Source organism: Hippocampus zosterae, chromosome 2, assembly GCF_025434085.1.
Source record: "Hippocampus zosterae strain Florida chromosome 2, ASM2543408v3, whole genome shotgun sequence".
Taxonomy (NCBI): Eukaryota; Metazoa; Chordata; class Actinopteri; order Syngnathiformes; family Syngnathidae; genus Hippocampus; species Hippocampus zosterae.
Window position 1 is genome coordinate 16,549,254 of NC_067452.1, and position 17,245 is coordinate 16,566,498.

Sequence of the window (17,245 nt, forward strand, 5' to 3'; positions counted from 1 at the left end):
ATAATGGTGTCTTCCACGCCGATGCCAGGCTGATAGGCAAACTGCAGCGGGTCCAATGCCAGGCTCACCAGCGGTCAAAGGTGGGCGGACTGGGTTGATGAGAGCTGGTCGAAAGAGGAGGGGGAGGAGAAGAAGTCCTCAGTGAGAGTGGTTGCAGTTGGTGTTTGGGGGAAGGGACAGACGACTGGTCGAAACGGTTGAAAAAACGGTTCAGTCCATCTGCCCAGTCCTTGTCCTCTCAGTCAATGTTTTTGGGCTGTCATGGCCTGAGATGGTTTTCAGGCCCCTCCAGACACCAGTGACATTGCTGGCCTGTAACTGGTCCTCCAATTTCAGCCTGGATATCTTCTTCCCCTCCCTGATCTTTCTTCGCAGCCGAATCTGCACGGCCTTCAGCTCCTCTCTGTTTCTCGACAGAAAAGCTCTCTTCTTCTCCTTCAGGAGGGCCTTTATGTCGGGATTAATCCATGGTTTGTTGTTGGAAAAACACCACAGAGTTCTGGCGGGTACGGTGTTCTCCTGACAGATGTTTATGTAGTCCGTGATGGTATCAGTGAGTGCATCAATGTCCTCCCCATGAACCTCGCTGAAGAGTTCCCACCTGGTTGTCTGAAAGCAGTCGCGCAGAGCATCTTCAGCTTCCGATGACCATTTCTTGACCATTCTGGTCACAGTTGGCTTAGGGTTGTGCAACAGTTAGGCGCTCAACACAAAAAAGAAAAAAAAACCAAAAAGAAAAAAAAACTGAACCACATTAAGTGTCCATACTTGAAGTACAAAATTGCTCAGTAACAAATTATATATTTGGGTGTTTTGGCTGTGTATGCATAAGCTTGTTATTCAAAACCCTGTGACAGAGATCCAGTCTGTTAAGGTTGTTTACGTGCTTGTGTCTTGTTGAGCTTTGCGTCTGAGGCGGCCAACTATAAATAATGGTTGCATGCTAATCAGCTGTATCGTGCCAAAACCCCATCTTGTGATTTCACTTCTAATTGAGTGCACATAGGTTCGACATACAGACTCAGCAAATGAGAAAGTTAAGTTATTTGATGTGAAAAACGGTTTATTTTAAAACAAATAAAAACACACGCAGCGCTGGCTGTTGATTACGTTGCGTTGTGCTCAGCGGTTTTATAAAGTTTTGTCGCTCTGAGTATTCGCTTGTTTATCAACGTGTGTATCAACATGCTTAAGCTTAAGGAGGGTGTGTATGTGTGTGTGCGTGTGTGTGTGTATGTGTGTAAAAGAGAGAAAGAGCGAGAGAGCGAGAGAGAAAATGACAGAACATGTGAGCAGAGGATCACAGGTGTGTTTGCAAGCTCCACATGAGAGCCTCCTTCTTCCAAAGCCCGTCTGCCCCCGGCCCTGAGCATCCTGAGTAATATCAGCCTGCAGAGAGCACCTGCGTCCTTATCCCACAACACGCACACACACACACACTCACGCACACACACACACACACACACACACACACACACACACACGCACGCGCGCGCGCACACACACACACACACACATGCGCGCACACGTCTAATGGCCCTTAATCGGTCGGCCATACGGATCTAATAGCCAGCTGTGTGCAAAGAGCCAACGGAGCGTGCTAACAGTCACTGATGCAGTTGTCATATTAGATGAGAGCACTTCAAAGCCAGACGCTTCTCGCTCACACACGTTTCATGTGACCTTAGCTCCAAACTGTGCAATGTAAGCGGACAAAGTAAACACCAAAAGTCATGGTAAGGAAAGTAGTAAATCTTTATCTTTATTTTCTCCAGTAAATATAAAGGATGTCATAAATACAGATGTCTATTGTTGTTGCGCTATTGAGCATCACATCAAATTCAGTTGCTGCAGCAACAATGGAACAATAAATTACGTGTCAGTGTGTACGATATGTGGGTCCAGTTTGTGTGGAGGTTTTGGTGCTGTTGTGCCCGTATGGCTTAAATGTGGGGCTCATAAACCAAGAATGACAACGGCGAACATCGAATCTCACGGGTGCTTCACAGTTTTTCTCCCCTGTTGTTATCTCTGCTGCCCTGCAGAATTTGGGCTGTCCGGGCTGCTATTTGGCGACAAGGACGATGTTGCTGGTGCTGAGGCTCTTCCATCATCACTCTCCTTCTGATCCGCTTCTGGCTCTCTCTCAGTTGCAAACGTGTCTGCTGAAGCTCTTCCATCTTCACTGGAGTCCACGGGCACAGAGAGCTGCTCCTCTTCCCGTGCCGCCTCCCGGTTGTCCTCCTCAAGCCCTGACTCCCTGGAATTGTGGTGCTTGAAGTTGTAGCGCTGGTTCTGGAAAAACTTGACGATAGTGTGCTTAGGCAGGTCCAGTTGGGCCGACAGGGTGTGAATGGCCTCCTGGTCCGGGTAGAGCCCCACGTCGCCAATGAAGCTCTGCAAGATCCCCAGCGCCTCCAAGGAAATTCGCGTTCGTGAACGGGCCTTTTTTGCTTCCCTGAGGCCAGGGCTCAATCCACGCCGAGGCCCACTTTTGGAACTACTGAGGAGGGGTAATGTTGTAAGCTGTGGGTGCGTGTGAAGAGGAGATAGGGTTCTCAGAGGTGGCGCCTGTTAAAAAAAAACCCAAAGACAAAAGAAGAATGAGTTCAACCCATCACACACCTTAAACTCCCATCTGTCAAACCCCGCTGCTCCTCCGACTCTGCAGTGACATCAATAGAAATCTTGTCAAAGCAGAAGTGCGATTGGCCGTCTAAATTCTCTCACATTCCTAACAACCACGTTTTGAGAGCGTATTACCGGGGTGGGGCGGTAAAAACCCATCAAATAGACAGGACCAAAATAGACATCATGGCAATTCCTTTTTCTCGTGATCAAAAATTATAGGCTGCATTCAGAATAAGACTGAGGTCGAGTCTGACTGGCAAGAATTTGAGGTTTTGTTGGAAGAGGTAGGGGACAGTTGAGCAGGGACTGCGCGGCCGAGTCATTGACCATGTCCTTTTAAAATAACTTGGTATACAAAAACAGGGACAAGCTGCAGCAGACTGCAAAGCAGGTAACCCGTCTCTCTAAAAATTCAGTAGCTGTACAACCTTTGATTTGGGCCCATAATTCTATAGTTCCAGACGCTTGTACCTGATGCTCGGGTAGGTGAAGGACAGCGGGGGGCTTATCACCGTGCTGATGCCTCGCCTCCTCCTCATAAACTCGATCGCGTTCAGCCTGCGGGATGGAAAGAAACCTGCGAATGGTGCACAGGTTCTCCCAGAGCGTGCGATTCTCTTGGCTTGGATTTTCTTTCCATCGGAGTAGCTCACACAGCCAACCCTGGCAGATGAGGTGACAGTAACAACATTTGAACATTTGCCCACTTAAGCACAGGCAGGAAAACGACACATCGTGCCGCCATTGCCTGATTTTTGCACTAGCTGTGACTTGGAAATAAATGATTTTCATCACAAATCTATTTCCAGGAAAACCGAAACCCCAGAACTCACTTGGCTTTTGTTTGCAGAGACTTTTGCAAACAGACATTGGGAGACCTTAGCCCTCTTCATCTCCTGTTGGATCTCCTCGTAGATCCTTGATGTGATGTTCACTAGCGAGTCCATCTTAAGGGGAGTCTCCGCATTGGATTTAGTCTGCAGACAAGAACTACAATCTGAAGGTTCTTTTGAGCGTATCGATGTTTGATTCTTTACAGTCTACAGTGAGCTTATTGGTGTCGTGATGCTAGTCTTGTTATCTTAAAGCAGCGGACGTGTTCTGGCATTTACTGCTTGATAGTCAAACAGCAGAAGGCACAACCATTCAGGTCTAATGTCGGAAAGGCTTAATTCCACCCCTGTAGAGATTTGGCTAACCTGGATGAAGAGGTAACCAGCAAGAGCTAAGGAACTGTTGCCTATGCACAGACTGGTGGAAATATAATTGAGGGAAGTTCACCCGTCTGCCAAAATGCATCCATACTTCTGCGTGCTCTCAACTTGAGAACTTTCCCGCTTTTGTAAAATGTTTTAAAGTACCAACAAAAATGGCAACATATCATCTAATCAGAAGGTAACCTTTGGAGCTCGTGAATGATCGAAGGGCTTACAGTTACAAGAAGGAGTCATGCCATATGGCCAGTGAAAAAATATCTTCCTGCTCTGCATTTCTTTGCATCTGTGTCATTGTAGTCCACCAATATTTTGTCAAATCATTTGTAAAAAAGTAGAATAGTTTTCCTAAAAATGAAAAAAAAGGCCCATTTTGAGCAATGAATCAATTCGCTTATCTCTTGTGAGTATGCGTGTACCTGCATGTGTTTGTGGGTGTTGCCATTCGAAACGTGGTTGTGATTTGTTTGACTATTCCTCTCTCGCTCTCCCTGGTAGATGCGGTCTCGTTCTCCTTCTGGTAGACCCAGGAAAGCCTGCATGGCCTTTAGGTTGACAAGCAGCGACTGTGAGGCCGAGTGGGGATCTTCCTCCTTGCGCAGGATCTCTGACAGCAAGCCCTATCCGTGCATGAAGAGCAGATGCGCTGTTGGGGATTACCTCCGTTGGACATACCGGCGGAGAACATTTGGCCAGTTTACCTGAGTGCGGTTAAAAGCCACCCGGGCAAAGACAGCTTGAGAGACACTGGCTCTCTTCAGCTCGCTCCGAACTCGGTGGTAGATGTCAGAAGACACTTTGGCTCCTGAATAGGTGGGCTCAGGAGGGCCCTTGCACGTGCGTGAAATAGGCGAGTGGTTGACGTACGGCTGGGGGAGCCCCTGCACGGGCTGCTGGGAGAGCAGGCAGTTGGCGGCGAGTTGCTGGTTGATGAGGTGCGCCACGGCAAGCTGATGGCGCATAAGCTGTGGGGGCAGGAGGCCGCCGTGGCCCAAATGAGCCGGAGCCCGGGGGTGCAAAGGGGGGCTTGGCGAAGGATTGGTGGAGTGTGGCAGGCTGGAACTCTGCTGATCCAGTAGGCGATTTTGGAGGCTTCCTGGGCCACCCAGGTAGGGCAATAGAGAAGGAAGACCCTGGTTGAGGATGCTCGGCTCCCAATCTCTCTCTATTGTGTGAATATGCAGACAAATGTTGTAAAGTTCTTATTTTGTTTTTTTATCTTGCAATCCATAGAAAGTCAGAGTGAAGATGAAATGTACCATTTACATCGGATTTGTCCTGGGGCTGCCACATTGTCTCTGCATATTCACCTGAAGAGGATACCATCAACTAATCACATCATTCCATGTGTCAACGAATGAAGTCATGGGACAGTTTTACAATTCAACAATTCCACTGGTAGGCATAAACAAGAACAAAAATGACAAAAATATTTTCAAATCATTTTCTTGAGTCGTTTTTCACACTGCAGAAAGTGGTACACTTCAAGTGCTCCAGTTTTTGTGTCACACCTTATGGGCTATTTTTCTTGTACGTTTTTTTTTTTAGCATTTTGGTAGGCTAAAACGAAGCTTACTGGCCCAGGCTTGCATCTTAAACTGAACACTGCACACTACTCTTTTTTTTAAGCTAGTTTCCAAGAACACTACCTGAACTGCCAACGGATTTGTAGAACATCCAGCATCTATTCGACCACCGTAAGAGGAGATTTCACGTCACTTTGTGGCAAGGTGTTTTTCTTTTATTCACTTTTCCACACAGCCAGTGGCTTCCACAGTTTTATAAACTTTCCCCTTCATCCCAGCAGAGACTCTGTGGCAAATTGTTAGAAACATTACAGCACCACTTGAAACGTGACAGTGGCATTGCTTATAAGGCTTTTGTATTGGATGCTGGTGAGTGCGTTATTAAGCTGTAGAAAAGAGTCGTCAATTACTTTTGCGGGGGCAGTTTGGTTTATCGTTTGATCAATGATCTGCCGGCATTTGGTGGGAAGTCCGTTTCAGTTATCTGGGATTTGAATGGTTCGTCCCCACTCGATTGAATCTGTTTCTTGTTACAATTGTGTTGGGTTGAGGGTCACGTGGGCTATTAGGAGAATAAAAATGAGAGTGAGATTTGGCAGGGTGTCAAATTTGTACCACCATGTGTTGTATGTGCGTGCGTGTGTGAAGAGTGCGGGCTTTGCTGCTGCTGTTTTCTATTAGGATACAAGATGGCTTAGTTCTGCCGTGTGTATTCAGAGTGACATTCATGTGGACCACGTGTGACGCCCTTCCGCCCATAAGCCGTCACTGACGTATGGCGCATGAACTTGACACTTGAGCTCAAGCACACACAAAAATGTGGCTTTAAGGGAAAAACAGAAGAGCAGGAGCAAGCGCGTGCATGTGAGCCGTCACCTTGGATGCGTTTGTAACGTTTGTACCAGCGTCCAAACTCCTGGCATTTGGACATGGAGACGTTGGAATAATAGGAACTGTTGACGATGGCATAAATCATACTCTGTGGGAGAAAGAGAGAGAGAGAGAGAGACACACACAACATTGGGCAGGGCTGAATACAATATGAAAGCAGGTAGATTGCGCTCATGTAAATTACAGTCCCTAATTTACTTTATATATGTTTCTTTTTTTTTTTTGCCTGTCTGGGCGTTCCGGCCTCGCCCGCGACACATCTGACAGTTTGGTAAAAGAAGGTAGTCTGCGCTCGGCATAAGAACACCATTTTTGTGTCGGTGCAATCGTTTAGTCAACGTCTTTGTGAATTTGGCAGACGCGCTACGCATCATTTAGAGTTTCTGGCTCAGCCCCTATCTGCCAATTTGGTTTCAAAAAGTAGACTTGATTGTAGATTGGCAAAAACCAGGTCTAAATCATAGCACAGGTGGTCCAACGCAATTTTGGTGTACTATATTTGATCAAGGCGCAGGCAGACCGATACACTACGCCATAGGTGTCAAACTCCGGTCCTGGAGGGCCGCTGTCCTGCATGTTTTCAAAGTCTCCCTGTTGCAACATTCCTGATTCAAATGATCAGATCATCAGCAAGCTCTGCGGAAGCCTGACATTGAACCTGTTCATTTGAATCAGGTGTGTTGCAACAGGGAGACTCGGAAAACATGCAGGGACTGAGTTTGACACCTATGCGGATAGGTGTGGTGAATCTCATGGTATTTCACTCATATATGACACTATCGTGGGACAAGCCTTATGAATCATTTTAGAAATCAATTCATTAAACAGATTATAATCATTAATATCTGCGAGGGGAGATTTTCGGTTCACCTGCCAATGTCATGCACGAACCCCAGTGAGTCTGTTTCTGTTCCCGCAATGTCAAACAAGGCACACTCGGGTGTGCGCTCTGCAACGACTTGATTTTGCTCCAAATTAAGGATGCAGAAGCATTGGCCGGGAAAACACTACGAGCTGGCAACCAGTTGAGGGTGTAACCCAGCCTACTGCCCCAAGACAGCTGGCAGAGACTCCAGCACCACCCTCGTGAGGATCGTGGCTCGGATAAATGATGGATGGATGGAAGCGCTCTCTCGTTCCCTGAACACACCCACTCTCACAGTGGTGTTCGGGCGCCAGAGTGAATTTCCGAACAGAGCCTAGATAGCTATGTGTGCTGCTCCTACGTACCTTGGAGAGTGGACACTCCTTAGGCAGAGCGTTCTGATTGGTCTCTTTAAGCACCTCTTTGAGGGCCTTCCTCACTGTGGCATGCGTCCACTGTTCAGAGGGCAGCTCCTCCAGACGGGCAAACCTGCATATGTGAAAAGTTGCTTTTAATTTATTTTACTGTATTAATTGTATCTAGGCGGCCCGGTAGTCCAGTGGTTAGCACGTCGGCTTCACAGTGCAGAGGTTCCGGGTTCGGTTACAGCTCCGGCCTCCCTGTGTGGAGTTTGCATGTTCGCCCCGGGCCTGCGTGGGTTTTCTCCGGGTGCTCCGGTTTCCTCCCACATTCCAAAAACATTCGTGGCAGGCTGATTGAACACTCTAAATTGTCCCTAGGTGTGAGTGTGAACGTGGATGGTTGTTCGTCTCTGTGTGCCCTGCGATTGGCTGGCAACCGATTCAGGGTGTCCCCCGCCAACTGCCCGGAGACGGCTGGGATAGGCTCCAGCACCCCCCGCGACCCTAGTGAGGATCAAGCGGTTCGGAAGATGAATGAATGAATGAATGAATGAATGAATGTTTATTTGTTTGTTTTGGAGCTCATCACACACTCAAGACTGGAGGACCTGTGCAGCAGGATCCGTAGCGTGACCATGTGATAAACGTCCAGGAGCATGTCTGCCACTGTGGCTTCTGGAGCATCTGTCAGGTTGTGGATGGGCATCGGCTTCCATTGGCCCACCTTGATGATGCCTGCACAACACACGTGCTTTCAGGTTATAGGTTAAAAGCATGTTTGGGGGGAAGCAAAACTAAATGACAATGACTACGAATCTGTGCGATCCTACCAAAAAGGCTCTCATTCAACCATGACAAGTACAAATTAAGGACTCACAATCATGTTGAGACAGCTCAATTCAAACACAGACTGTGTGTGTGTGTCAACACTGCATGAGGTTGCTACTGATGGGCCGAAGGCAACAAAAACAAATGTTTCCTTGACCAATCCGAGTGTAAGCATGTGAACGTCAACTCAGAGCAATGTGTTAGTGAAGAGATGTGTTGACAAACAGCATGATGTCATCTTTCTCCTATGTGACGGCAGACGGGCCTCTTTGCAGCTTTTCGGTTTCCTGCGGGTGGCAAAATGTTCAAATGGATCGAGACAATCAAATGTCAAATGGGTTGCCTCCAGAGGAAAAATACTTCGAGTCCTCCATACCTTATGTCAGTGAGTGTTTCTAAAATCCTCCATTTAACCCCGCGTGCTGGAATTCTGCCAGCTTAGAGTAAGTGTGACTTAGCCACAACATGCAGCCTAATCAAAGAACCCCTCTGTTGCTTTAAAAATACTTTCATGGGCCCACACTAGGGCAAATAAACTGGAATCAAAAGAAGAAAAAAAAATTGACTGTGTAATTGTGGTTGTGACCACACTTGTGGAGCGACATTGGGACCACGCCAAACCAAAAAAGTCTTGATTTGAAAAGAAAAGGCTTTGTTTGGGCGGAGGAGGGTCGCGTGCAGGGCGTTACCCACTTGGTTGAGGCGCTCGGTGTTTAGGACACAAGTAGGAATGTCATACCCGATTGAGACATGAAGAAAATACAAACAAACATTTTTTTGGTCTTGAAAAAAAACAAATAAAAACAACAACACGCAGAAATGAGTCTTTATTGTCTAAACTTTCTGGCACGCAGAGCACTCATGTGGTGGAGCCACCCATCTGGAAAACAGCTACAATCTATTCATTGCCGCTGTTAATAATTCATTACTCATGAATTACCAAACAAAATAGTGGCTGAGTGATAGGGAGTTTTAAATTTTCCCAGGCATGAAGTACCGGATATTATTGTTTCAGATTTCGCAAATGAAGAGAAATAAATCATTTTTCACTACAAAAAAGGGAAAACCGAGTTTTGATGCAACTAAGTGCTAAAGAAGTAGCAGACTGCTTTTACTTGTTAATTAAGGGGCCCCATCAAATAAAAATCAAGACAAAATTGTGGCCACAAAATAGCGAAAATGTGCGCATAATATACTAAGTTATGGGCTTAATATCCTTCCCATGAAGCACTTGGACATGTGGGTAAACAAATGGCGCACACCTTCTCTTGAAAGTGAAATATGATGCCCTTAAAATGTTTTCATCACTAGGCTGCCAATTCATCCCCAGCCTCAAATAAACTTCAAAATAAAAACCATACAATCCTAGTCCGTTGTCTTTTGCCACAGCTGCTACCAATACTTTACCCTTTCTGGAAAAGTGGCCACAAACTAGCATGTTGGAAACACATTATAATTCTCTTGTGGCCGACATTGATTTTTTTTTCTGTCTGAGGCTGTGTAGTTCCCGATGGAGTAAACGGCGGAAATAAACACACACACCTCGGGCCTGTACAGCCGAGCCTTGCGTGTAGCCCAACGACATCAGCGCCGTCTCCACTAGTTGCGTGAACAGGATGTCTTTCCGGATCAGCACAAACTCGGCGTGACTGTGACCGCGCTGCTCGCCGTCACTCGCCATGTCTGCATATTCCACAACGCAGTAGACAGGGATTGTCACACCTGGTACAGAAGAGTACAACAGGCCACACGTCGGACCCAAATTCACAATTCTGTAACACTAAGCTAAGCTAAGTTTAGCCTGGGTTAAAGCGGAAGTCACGGAGCGTCTTGGCGCACTCTCACCTTCCGGTCTCAGTGGTGAGTTGCTATTAAATCGAGCTTGCGGAGTCTCCGGGCAACTGTTGACGTCCGGAAGGTTCATCTTGCACAGCGGCGATCCACTTGGGCTGTTGCTCCCACCACTGTAGCCGCCCTCCTCGGGGTCGTCTCAAAGACTGTCAGTCCCGCCTGCTCCACCTTGCTCACCTGGCAAAAAATCTGAAGGACATCAAGATACAATGAAGAACAGCTGGTGAAGACTCAAAACCCAAAGAGTTTTTTTTGTCTGTGCCTTGGCCAGGGGGCAGGGTGGTTTTAAAAAGATGATATTCACAAAAAATACACTGTAGTCATATTCAACAATGAAATATGATGATTTCTACCACACACGTCCGCGGAGCTCAGAATCTCTATCTTTGACCCTTGATCAAATTTCCCCAAATCGTGTTACACCACCTGCGCCATATTCACAAACATGCAAAAGTTGGCTTTTTCCCGCACGAAAATCAAGCCGTGCTATTTTCTAGGCTCGACTGCATGTGTGTTGTCTACAGAAATAAAGCCCAGACATGCGTTTCTGTATGTGTTCTATTTCTGGAAGCCAAGACATCAAATTATAGCAGACTTTCTATAGCAATGTTTCACAAGGGATGGGGAGGATTATTTTTTTACAAGGAGTACACTCCACAACTACCACATGTAGCTCTAAAAGCCACCAATTTCTTTTTTTTTTTTAACATTTCCACCCAAAAACTCAGAATAATAACCCAATTAAATTCACGCTTGCCAGGATGTCAGATTTATGTGATGATAAGGCACCACGATCATTTGAGCTTTTAACTGGCCCAAAGCTAAGGTACGCTTGAGTATTTGGTTTTTTGGTTTACTCTAAAGGCACACCAATCTTATGCCCTTTTTAGAAATGATACGAGACTCATTGCAAATGATTTTGTAGACACCAAGCTATGGCTCGCCCCTCACCCCAGTTTGCAAATCCCTGCTCAATATGAGCTGAAACTATTTATTTACACACAAATCAGCTAGCCAGAAGGACAGGAGACATCTCGACCCATAAGCATTTTTCAGGCGACGTGTATGCGCACTTTAGACAGACAGCTATTTGCACTGCACCTCAACTTCCAAATGTTAATGCAAAGATGATGGTATCCAACGCTGGTGTCCAAACAATGCAAAAGTCTCTGTTTCATGAGTAAGGTCTCGCATGTTCAAGCTCATCAGAACACATGTGGATCAAATAGAGATGAGACTTGCCATTTGTCAAACAAGTGGCTTTTGATCTCAAAAGTCCCTTTGGCTGTAACATTTTGATTTGAAACCATTAAATTGAGCACAACTGGATCTTAGAAGACTTTTTGGTTTGTTTTGAACAGTAACCTTGCTCAGTGTCAACTCAAGCAAAAACACTTGGACTACAAGCAAACTACAAACAGCACAGAAGTCCAGAAGTTGTTAACTTTTATTGTGATGAAATACAAATAAATATAATGAGAAGAAGCCGGGGGGCACACTACATACATCCTAACAGGACTTGTCACAGCAAATAAATAACAACAAGAAACAGCACCCACAAAACACACACGCACACAAAAGTGTTGCCTTAAAGAACATCACTTCATATCTAAATTTATTATGCATTTTTGAACTGATCTCAATGGGGACAAGTGTTAATTTTTGTTTGTGTGTCCTATGTACAAACACTGCGGAACATGTGAAGACGGAATGGCTCGTTAGTGAAGACGAGAACGATCCAAATTCATATGAATGAAATTATTTCATCAATGAGATAATTATAAACAGTGTCCATGAATGCGCTTTACAATTTGACAATTGTTTTACAACCCCCCTCCCCAAACAGTCAAATCCGTGCAAACGATCACAACACATAAAGTAGACCTCGAATTATTTCTCTTTTTGACATTCGCTTTCCAAAATTTCCAAATTGTCAAATGGCAGGCAAATTTTAAAGAGACTTTGCGGACCAGATGATGAAATCTTAATTATAATTCTAGTGATGCTACTGCATGCCAACACGCAAGTCGACATGTTTGTATGTATTAGCAATCACTTACTTTTCATGATGTCCCGTTGCTCGCCTGTGAGTCAAGAGCATCCATCGGGCGAGTTGTGTGACTCCAAGATGACAGCAAACTTTTGCTTTGCGGGCTCACCCGCCCGTGCCCACGAGATGTGAACACAAGCAGCTGCTTGTCTGCAACTGCTACAGCTTCAGCTGCTGAGAGGAGGCAAAAGGAGGCAGACTGCCAAGTCAGGAGGGAGGGGCCCCAGCAGCATCATGGCCCTCAAAATCATCATCACTCTCTGCCACTGGTCAAATGTTATCAAGGACAAATATTTTATTTACTGTGCTTAAGTAGATTTTTCAGGTATATGTACTCAAGTATTGATTTTCCTGGAGAATCATTTTCTCAACATTTCATTTGAAAACAGAAATCTATACATTTTATTCCTTACATTGATCAAACTGCCTCATTACTTTTTGCAACACAGGTGGATGACAACAAGAAGTAGAAAAAGACGGAACTGGAGAGCAATGATGTCAGTCACGGTAAAGATTTGGATTGATTGACAGGACATTTGGCAGACAAAACAGAGAGCGCAGTGCTGTCAAATTCAACAAATTCTGAGAAGCAACATATCCTCCATCCGAGAATTGGTTGATTTTGTCGGGAACACGCTGTTTTGTTCGCATCAAAGTCAAAGCAATGCTTGCCTGATCTTGAAAAAAAAAAAACACAATTGTGACGTATCACGGGATTTTCACCCCCCCCCCATCTTAGTACGAGCACAAGATAATAACTAGAGGAAACTATTTTCTTTACATTTTATCAAAATGGATTGATCGTGAACCGTTTTACTTTTTCATATTTCAGAATCTACTTTATAATAATTAAAAACCCCTTTCGGATAAAGAAATTGATACTTGTACTTGAAACGTACTTTTATTTCTTTTTTACACACAAATACCGTTTTTTAATTATTACTTACAGATTGTGACTACTTTCCCCACCTCTCCTTGTGGCAAGTAGCCTAATACTATAAACTGTGGTTAGGAGAACGTGATGAATGTGAACTACACCATTACAAAAAAAAAAACCAAAAAAAAACAAGCTAAACTCATTTAGCGCATTTGTCTCACTCGCACCATCTTGCGGTGCGCATGCGATAGTAAAACACTGACCCTGAAGCTTAGTGAAGATCTTGAACAGCAGCCCACTGTCGTTTGCACCTCCTTGCACACTGCATCTGACGACTGGAATATGATCACTCACATTCAAAATAAACGGCTGGTGAAACAATCCCAAATGAGTAGAGACAATTGCTGAAAACTATTTGAATCAAATCTTGGCAGTTTCGTCGAGTCAACAAAAATATTTGTTAAACGTTCACATCTAGTGGTAAGGGGAGGAACAGCACCATGGTGCTCAATTCTCCATTAAAATCGCCAGACTTTTCTCGACGTGTCTTCGGCAGCACCCCAGATGTCCCACTGGCCAGTTTCGGCCTTGTTTTGTCATTCATTTTTCACACTTCAGTTACTCCTCTAGAGGGCAGCCTCAGGTTTAACTTTTCAGGGGGGGAAATGTAGCACAAAAAAATAAATAAATACATACATACAAAAAAATCGAAATATCCTGATATACCTGTGAACTTCTCTGTGTTCCCGTTAGGGGACACTGCAACACATACATATATTACAAAAAAAAAAATCATGAAAAAAATGAAAGCAGGGTGCCCGGTGGACCAGTGGTTAGCACATCTACCTCACAGTGCAGAGGTACCAGGTTCAATTCCAGCTCTGGCCTCTCTGTGTGGAGTTTGCATGTTCTCCCCAGGCCTACGTGGGTTTTCTCTGGGTACTCACGGTTTCCTCCCACATTCCAAAAACATGCATGGCAAGTTGATTAAACACTCAAAATTGTCCCTAGGTGTGGTTGTCCATCTATGCGTGCCCTGCAATTGGCTGGCACCCGGTTCAGGGTGTCCGAAGACGGCTGGGATAGGCTCCAGCACCCCCCACTACCCTTGCGAGGATAAAGCGGATCGGAAAATGGATGGACGAATGGATAAAAGAAATGACAACAGAAATACCTTACATATACACAAACAGTTTGAAAACTATTACACTGATAATAATGTTGGTTGGACTGCACAGCACGGATGGCAGGGACCATGGGTGTGTCTACGACTGCGCCTAAGTCGGCCTCGGCTATCTTACACTGCCATCGACCATTCGTCTCCAGGTATCAGTCTGAGTATGTTTCGGAGTTTCTCAAAGGTGTTCACAAGTGTCTATGAGTTGCCTACGGGTCCGAGTGTCGGCAAGTTGCTCTCATGTGTCTGTAAGTCTGTCTGAGAAGTTGCGCATGGGTGGCTATAAGTCACTCATGGGCGGCTATGGTATGTGCGTCGGTATGGGCAAAAAAGGGCCTGGGGGACGCAGACTCTGATCGTCCCTCGCATATTGCAATTATTAAAGTGAAAATCTGTCATTTGAGTGATCACTTATAATTTTGAACATTCTCATTCGAACAATACACATGCCATATACTGTATATATACTACTATGAATGATTCGAAATGTCATCCAGCACTAAGAATAATTTTTTAAATGGTTACTCTAAACTCACAGTGGGGACTATTTGCTACTTAGGTTATTTTTATTGTGTTTGTTTCATTGCGTTAATTGTACCAAGACTTAATCTTTGACACTTTCCCACTAACATAAACTTCGCCTAAGAAAAAGCACCAGTGCATATCTGCAGTTCAATCTGGTCGGTTCAGTACCTCAAACTGGATGATCAGCGTTTTTGGGGAAATGACCAATTACTGTTCATTTGTCACAAAATACAGCCTTAAGTAACAGTGTTAAAAATGCAATAACTTCCCTATACTTAAAACCAGTTTTTTTCTTTTGTCAGAAACCAGACCCACCCCTTTGTAGTTTATTATTCTAGTTAATTTCATGTCATTCGGTTTTATACTCACCTTTTAAAAGTATTGATACGGAGAGGCTGATAGTTTTTGTAAATTTACTTTAAACTGATTACGGCATTTGACCGTGTCGCTCAGGGAGTTCTTTGGGGTGCTTTGGGAGGATGTTGTATTAAACCTACTCATACGGGCTGTTCGTACCTTATACTACGGATGTCAGAGTTTGGTTCGCATTGCCAGCAGTAAGTCAGATTCGTTTTCAGTGAGGGTTGGACTCCATCAAAGCTGCCCTTTGTCCCTGATTCTGTTCATAACCTCGATGGACAGAATTTCTAGGCGCAGCCGAGGCGTTGAGGGGGTCGGGTTTGGCAACCTTACTATTACATCTCTGCTTTTTGCAGATGATGTGGTGCTGTTGGCTTCTTCAGGCCAGGATCTCCGACTCTCACCAGAGCAGTTTGCAGCAGAGTGTGAAGCGGTTGGAATGAAAATCAGCAGCTCCAAATCTGAAACAATGGTCCTCAATCGGAAAAGGGCGGAGATCTCATCCTTTCCGGGTCAGGGATGAGATCTTACCCGCAAGTGGAGGCGTTTAAGTATCTTGGGGTCTTGTTCACGAGAGGGAGCAGGATGGAGCGGGAGATTGACAGACAAATTGGTGCAGCGTGGGCTGTGATGCAGACTTTGTATCGGTCTCTCATGGTGAAGAAGGAACTGAGCCAAAAGGCGAAGCTCTCGATTTACCGGTTGATCGACGCTCCTACATTAACCTTTTGGTCATGAGAATTGGAATCAACTGCCAACAGAAGTGAATTCAGCCCCGAGTATAAATCTAGATTAGAAATAGTTATTTTGCCCCAGCTATGATTAAGGTCTTTCAAAGCATTTTTTAAAGTCATGTTCCCCCCAAAAAATCTTGTACATGTACGTTCTGTTGGCCTAATTTTAGTAAGCCACTTTTATTTCTACTTTGCTTTTAAATGTCTTTAACTCTTTTGTCTGTATATACTTTTAAATATTGTACTTTTAATTATGTAAAGCACATTGTGTATGAGGTGTGTAATTTCAACAAAGCTGCCTTGCCTTGCTTTTTGTCTCTTTTGGATGAAAAGCCGTGGGTGGCTGGATGTTAATTTTATCCTCATCATCTTGTCATGCCTTTGAAAAATACCGGATGAGCTTTAAAAGAGTACACCTGAGGAAAAAAAAATAACATCTTTATGGCATACCTGCATTGAACGTAGTCAGTTCAGTACCTCAAACAGGATGGTCAACTTTTTAGGGTGATGAGCACGCGCTGCTCATTTTTCACCAATTTAGCCTCGAGTAACATCGTTAGCATATTTGCAGTTTTACGTTAGTGTTGTAGTGTGGCGTTGCCACAATAATTACACACTTCTGTTTTGCGGTCAGAAACCTGTTTTGAAGTTCCCCATCACGTCTGGGTTTACAGTATTCGTGAAGTATTCTATAATGTTGAGTTCAACTTTCACATGCAGAAGTTTTGGCATAGCCAATTGCTTTATTTTTGCCGTGCACATTTAGGTTTGTCACCAAATGATGTATGAGACAATAGCTTCTATTTCCAAAGGTTTACATCTGGATCTGATACACAATGTACACAAAAAAGAAAAAGATGAGACTACTTATTGGAGATTTTACATGCAGAAAGACAAGGGATGCTTTCGATTGGTACCAGACTCCATCCATCCATCCATCCATCATCTACCGCTTATCCGGGGCCGGGTCGCGGGGGCAACAGCTTTAGCAGGGAAGCCCAGACTTCCCTCTCCCTAGCTACTTCTTCCAGCTCTCCCCGGGGGATCCCGAGTCGTTCCCAGGCAAGCTGGGTGACATAGTCTCTCCAGCGTGTCCTGGGTCTTCCTCGGCGTCTCCTCCCGGTGGGACATGCCCGGAACACCTCACAAGGGAGGCGCTCAGGAGGCATCCGAATCTGATGCCCAAGCCACCTCATCTGGCTCCTCTCGATGTGGAGGAGAAGCGGCTCGACTCTGAGCCCCTCCCGGATGACTGAGATTCTCACCTTATCTCTAAGGGACAGCCCGGACACCCTGCGGAGAAAACTCATTTCAGCCGCTTGTATCCGGGATCTCGTTCTTTCGGTCACGACCC

The 17,245-nt window shown here is 45.1% G+C and overlaps 1 protein-coding gene and 1 long non-coding RNA gene across 2 annotated transcripts; one reads left to right on the top strand and one right to left on the bottom strand.

Annotated features, from left to right (window-relative positions):
* Window positions 1–1,736: 1,736 nt before the first annotated feature.
* LOC127596197 (DNA-binding protein SATB2-like) lies at window positions 1,737–12,454 on the bottom strand. The gene is made up of 12 exons (XM_052058427.1): window positions 12,229–12,454; window positions 10,163–10,357; window positions 9,860–10,039; window positions 8,083–8,224; window positions 7,493–7,616; window positions 6,248–6,350; window positions 5,105–5,155; window positions 4,547–5,010; window positions 4,265–4,465; window positions 3,465–3,608; window positions 3,103–3,294; window positions 1,737–2,571 (listed from the first exon to the last, which is right to left on the bottom strand). Exons 2-12 carry the CDS (start codon window positions 10,239–10,241, stop codon window positions 2,026–2,028), a joined length of 2,226 nt encoding a protein of 741 aa, XP_051914387.1. The 5' UTR covers window positions 10,242–10,357; window positions 12,229–12,454; the 3' UTR covers window positions 1,737–2,025.
* Window positions 4,820–6,993, top strand: LOC127596223 (uncharacterized). Its single transcript, XR_007961419.1, has 2 exons — window positions 4,820–4,954; window positions 5,079–6,993. It is a non-coding gene; the product is annotated as an uncharacterized LOC127596223 (long non-coding RNA).
* Window positions 12,455–17,245: the final 4,791 nt, after the last annotated feature.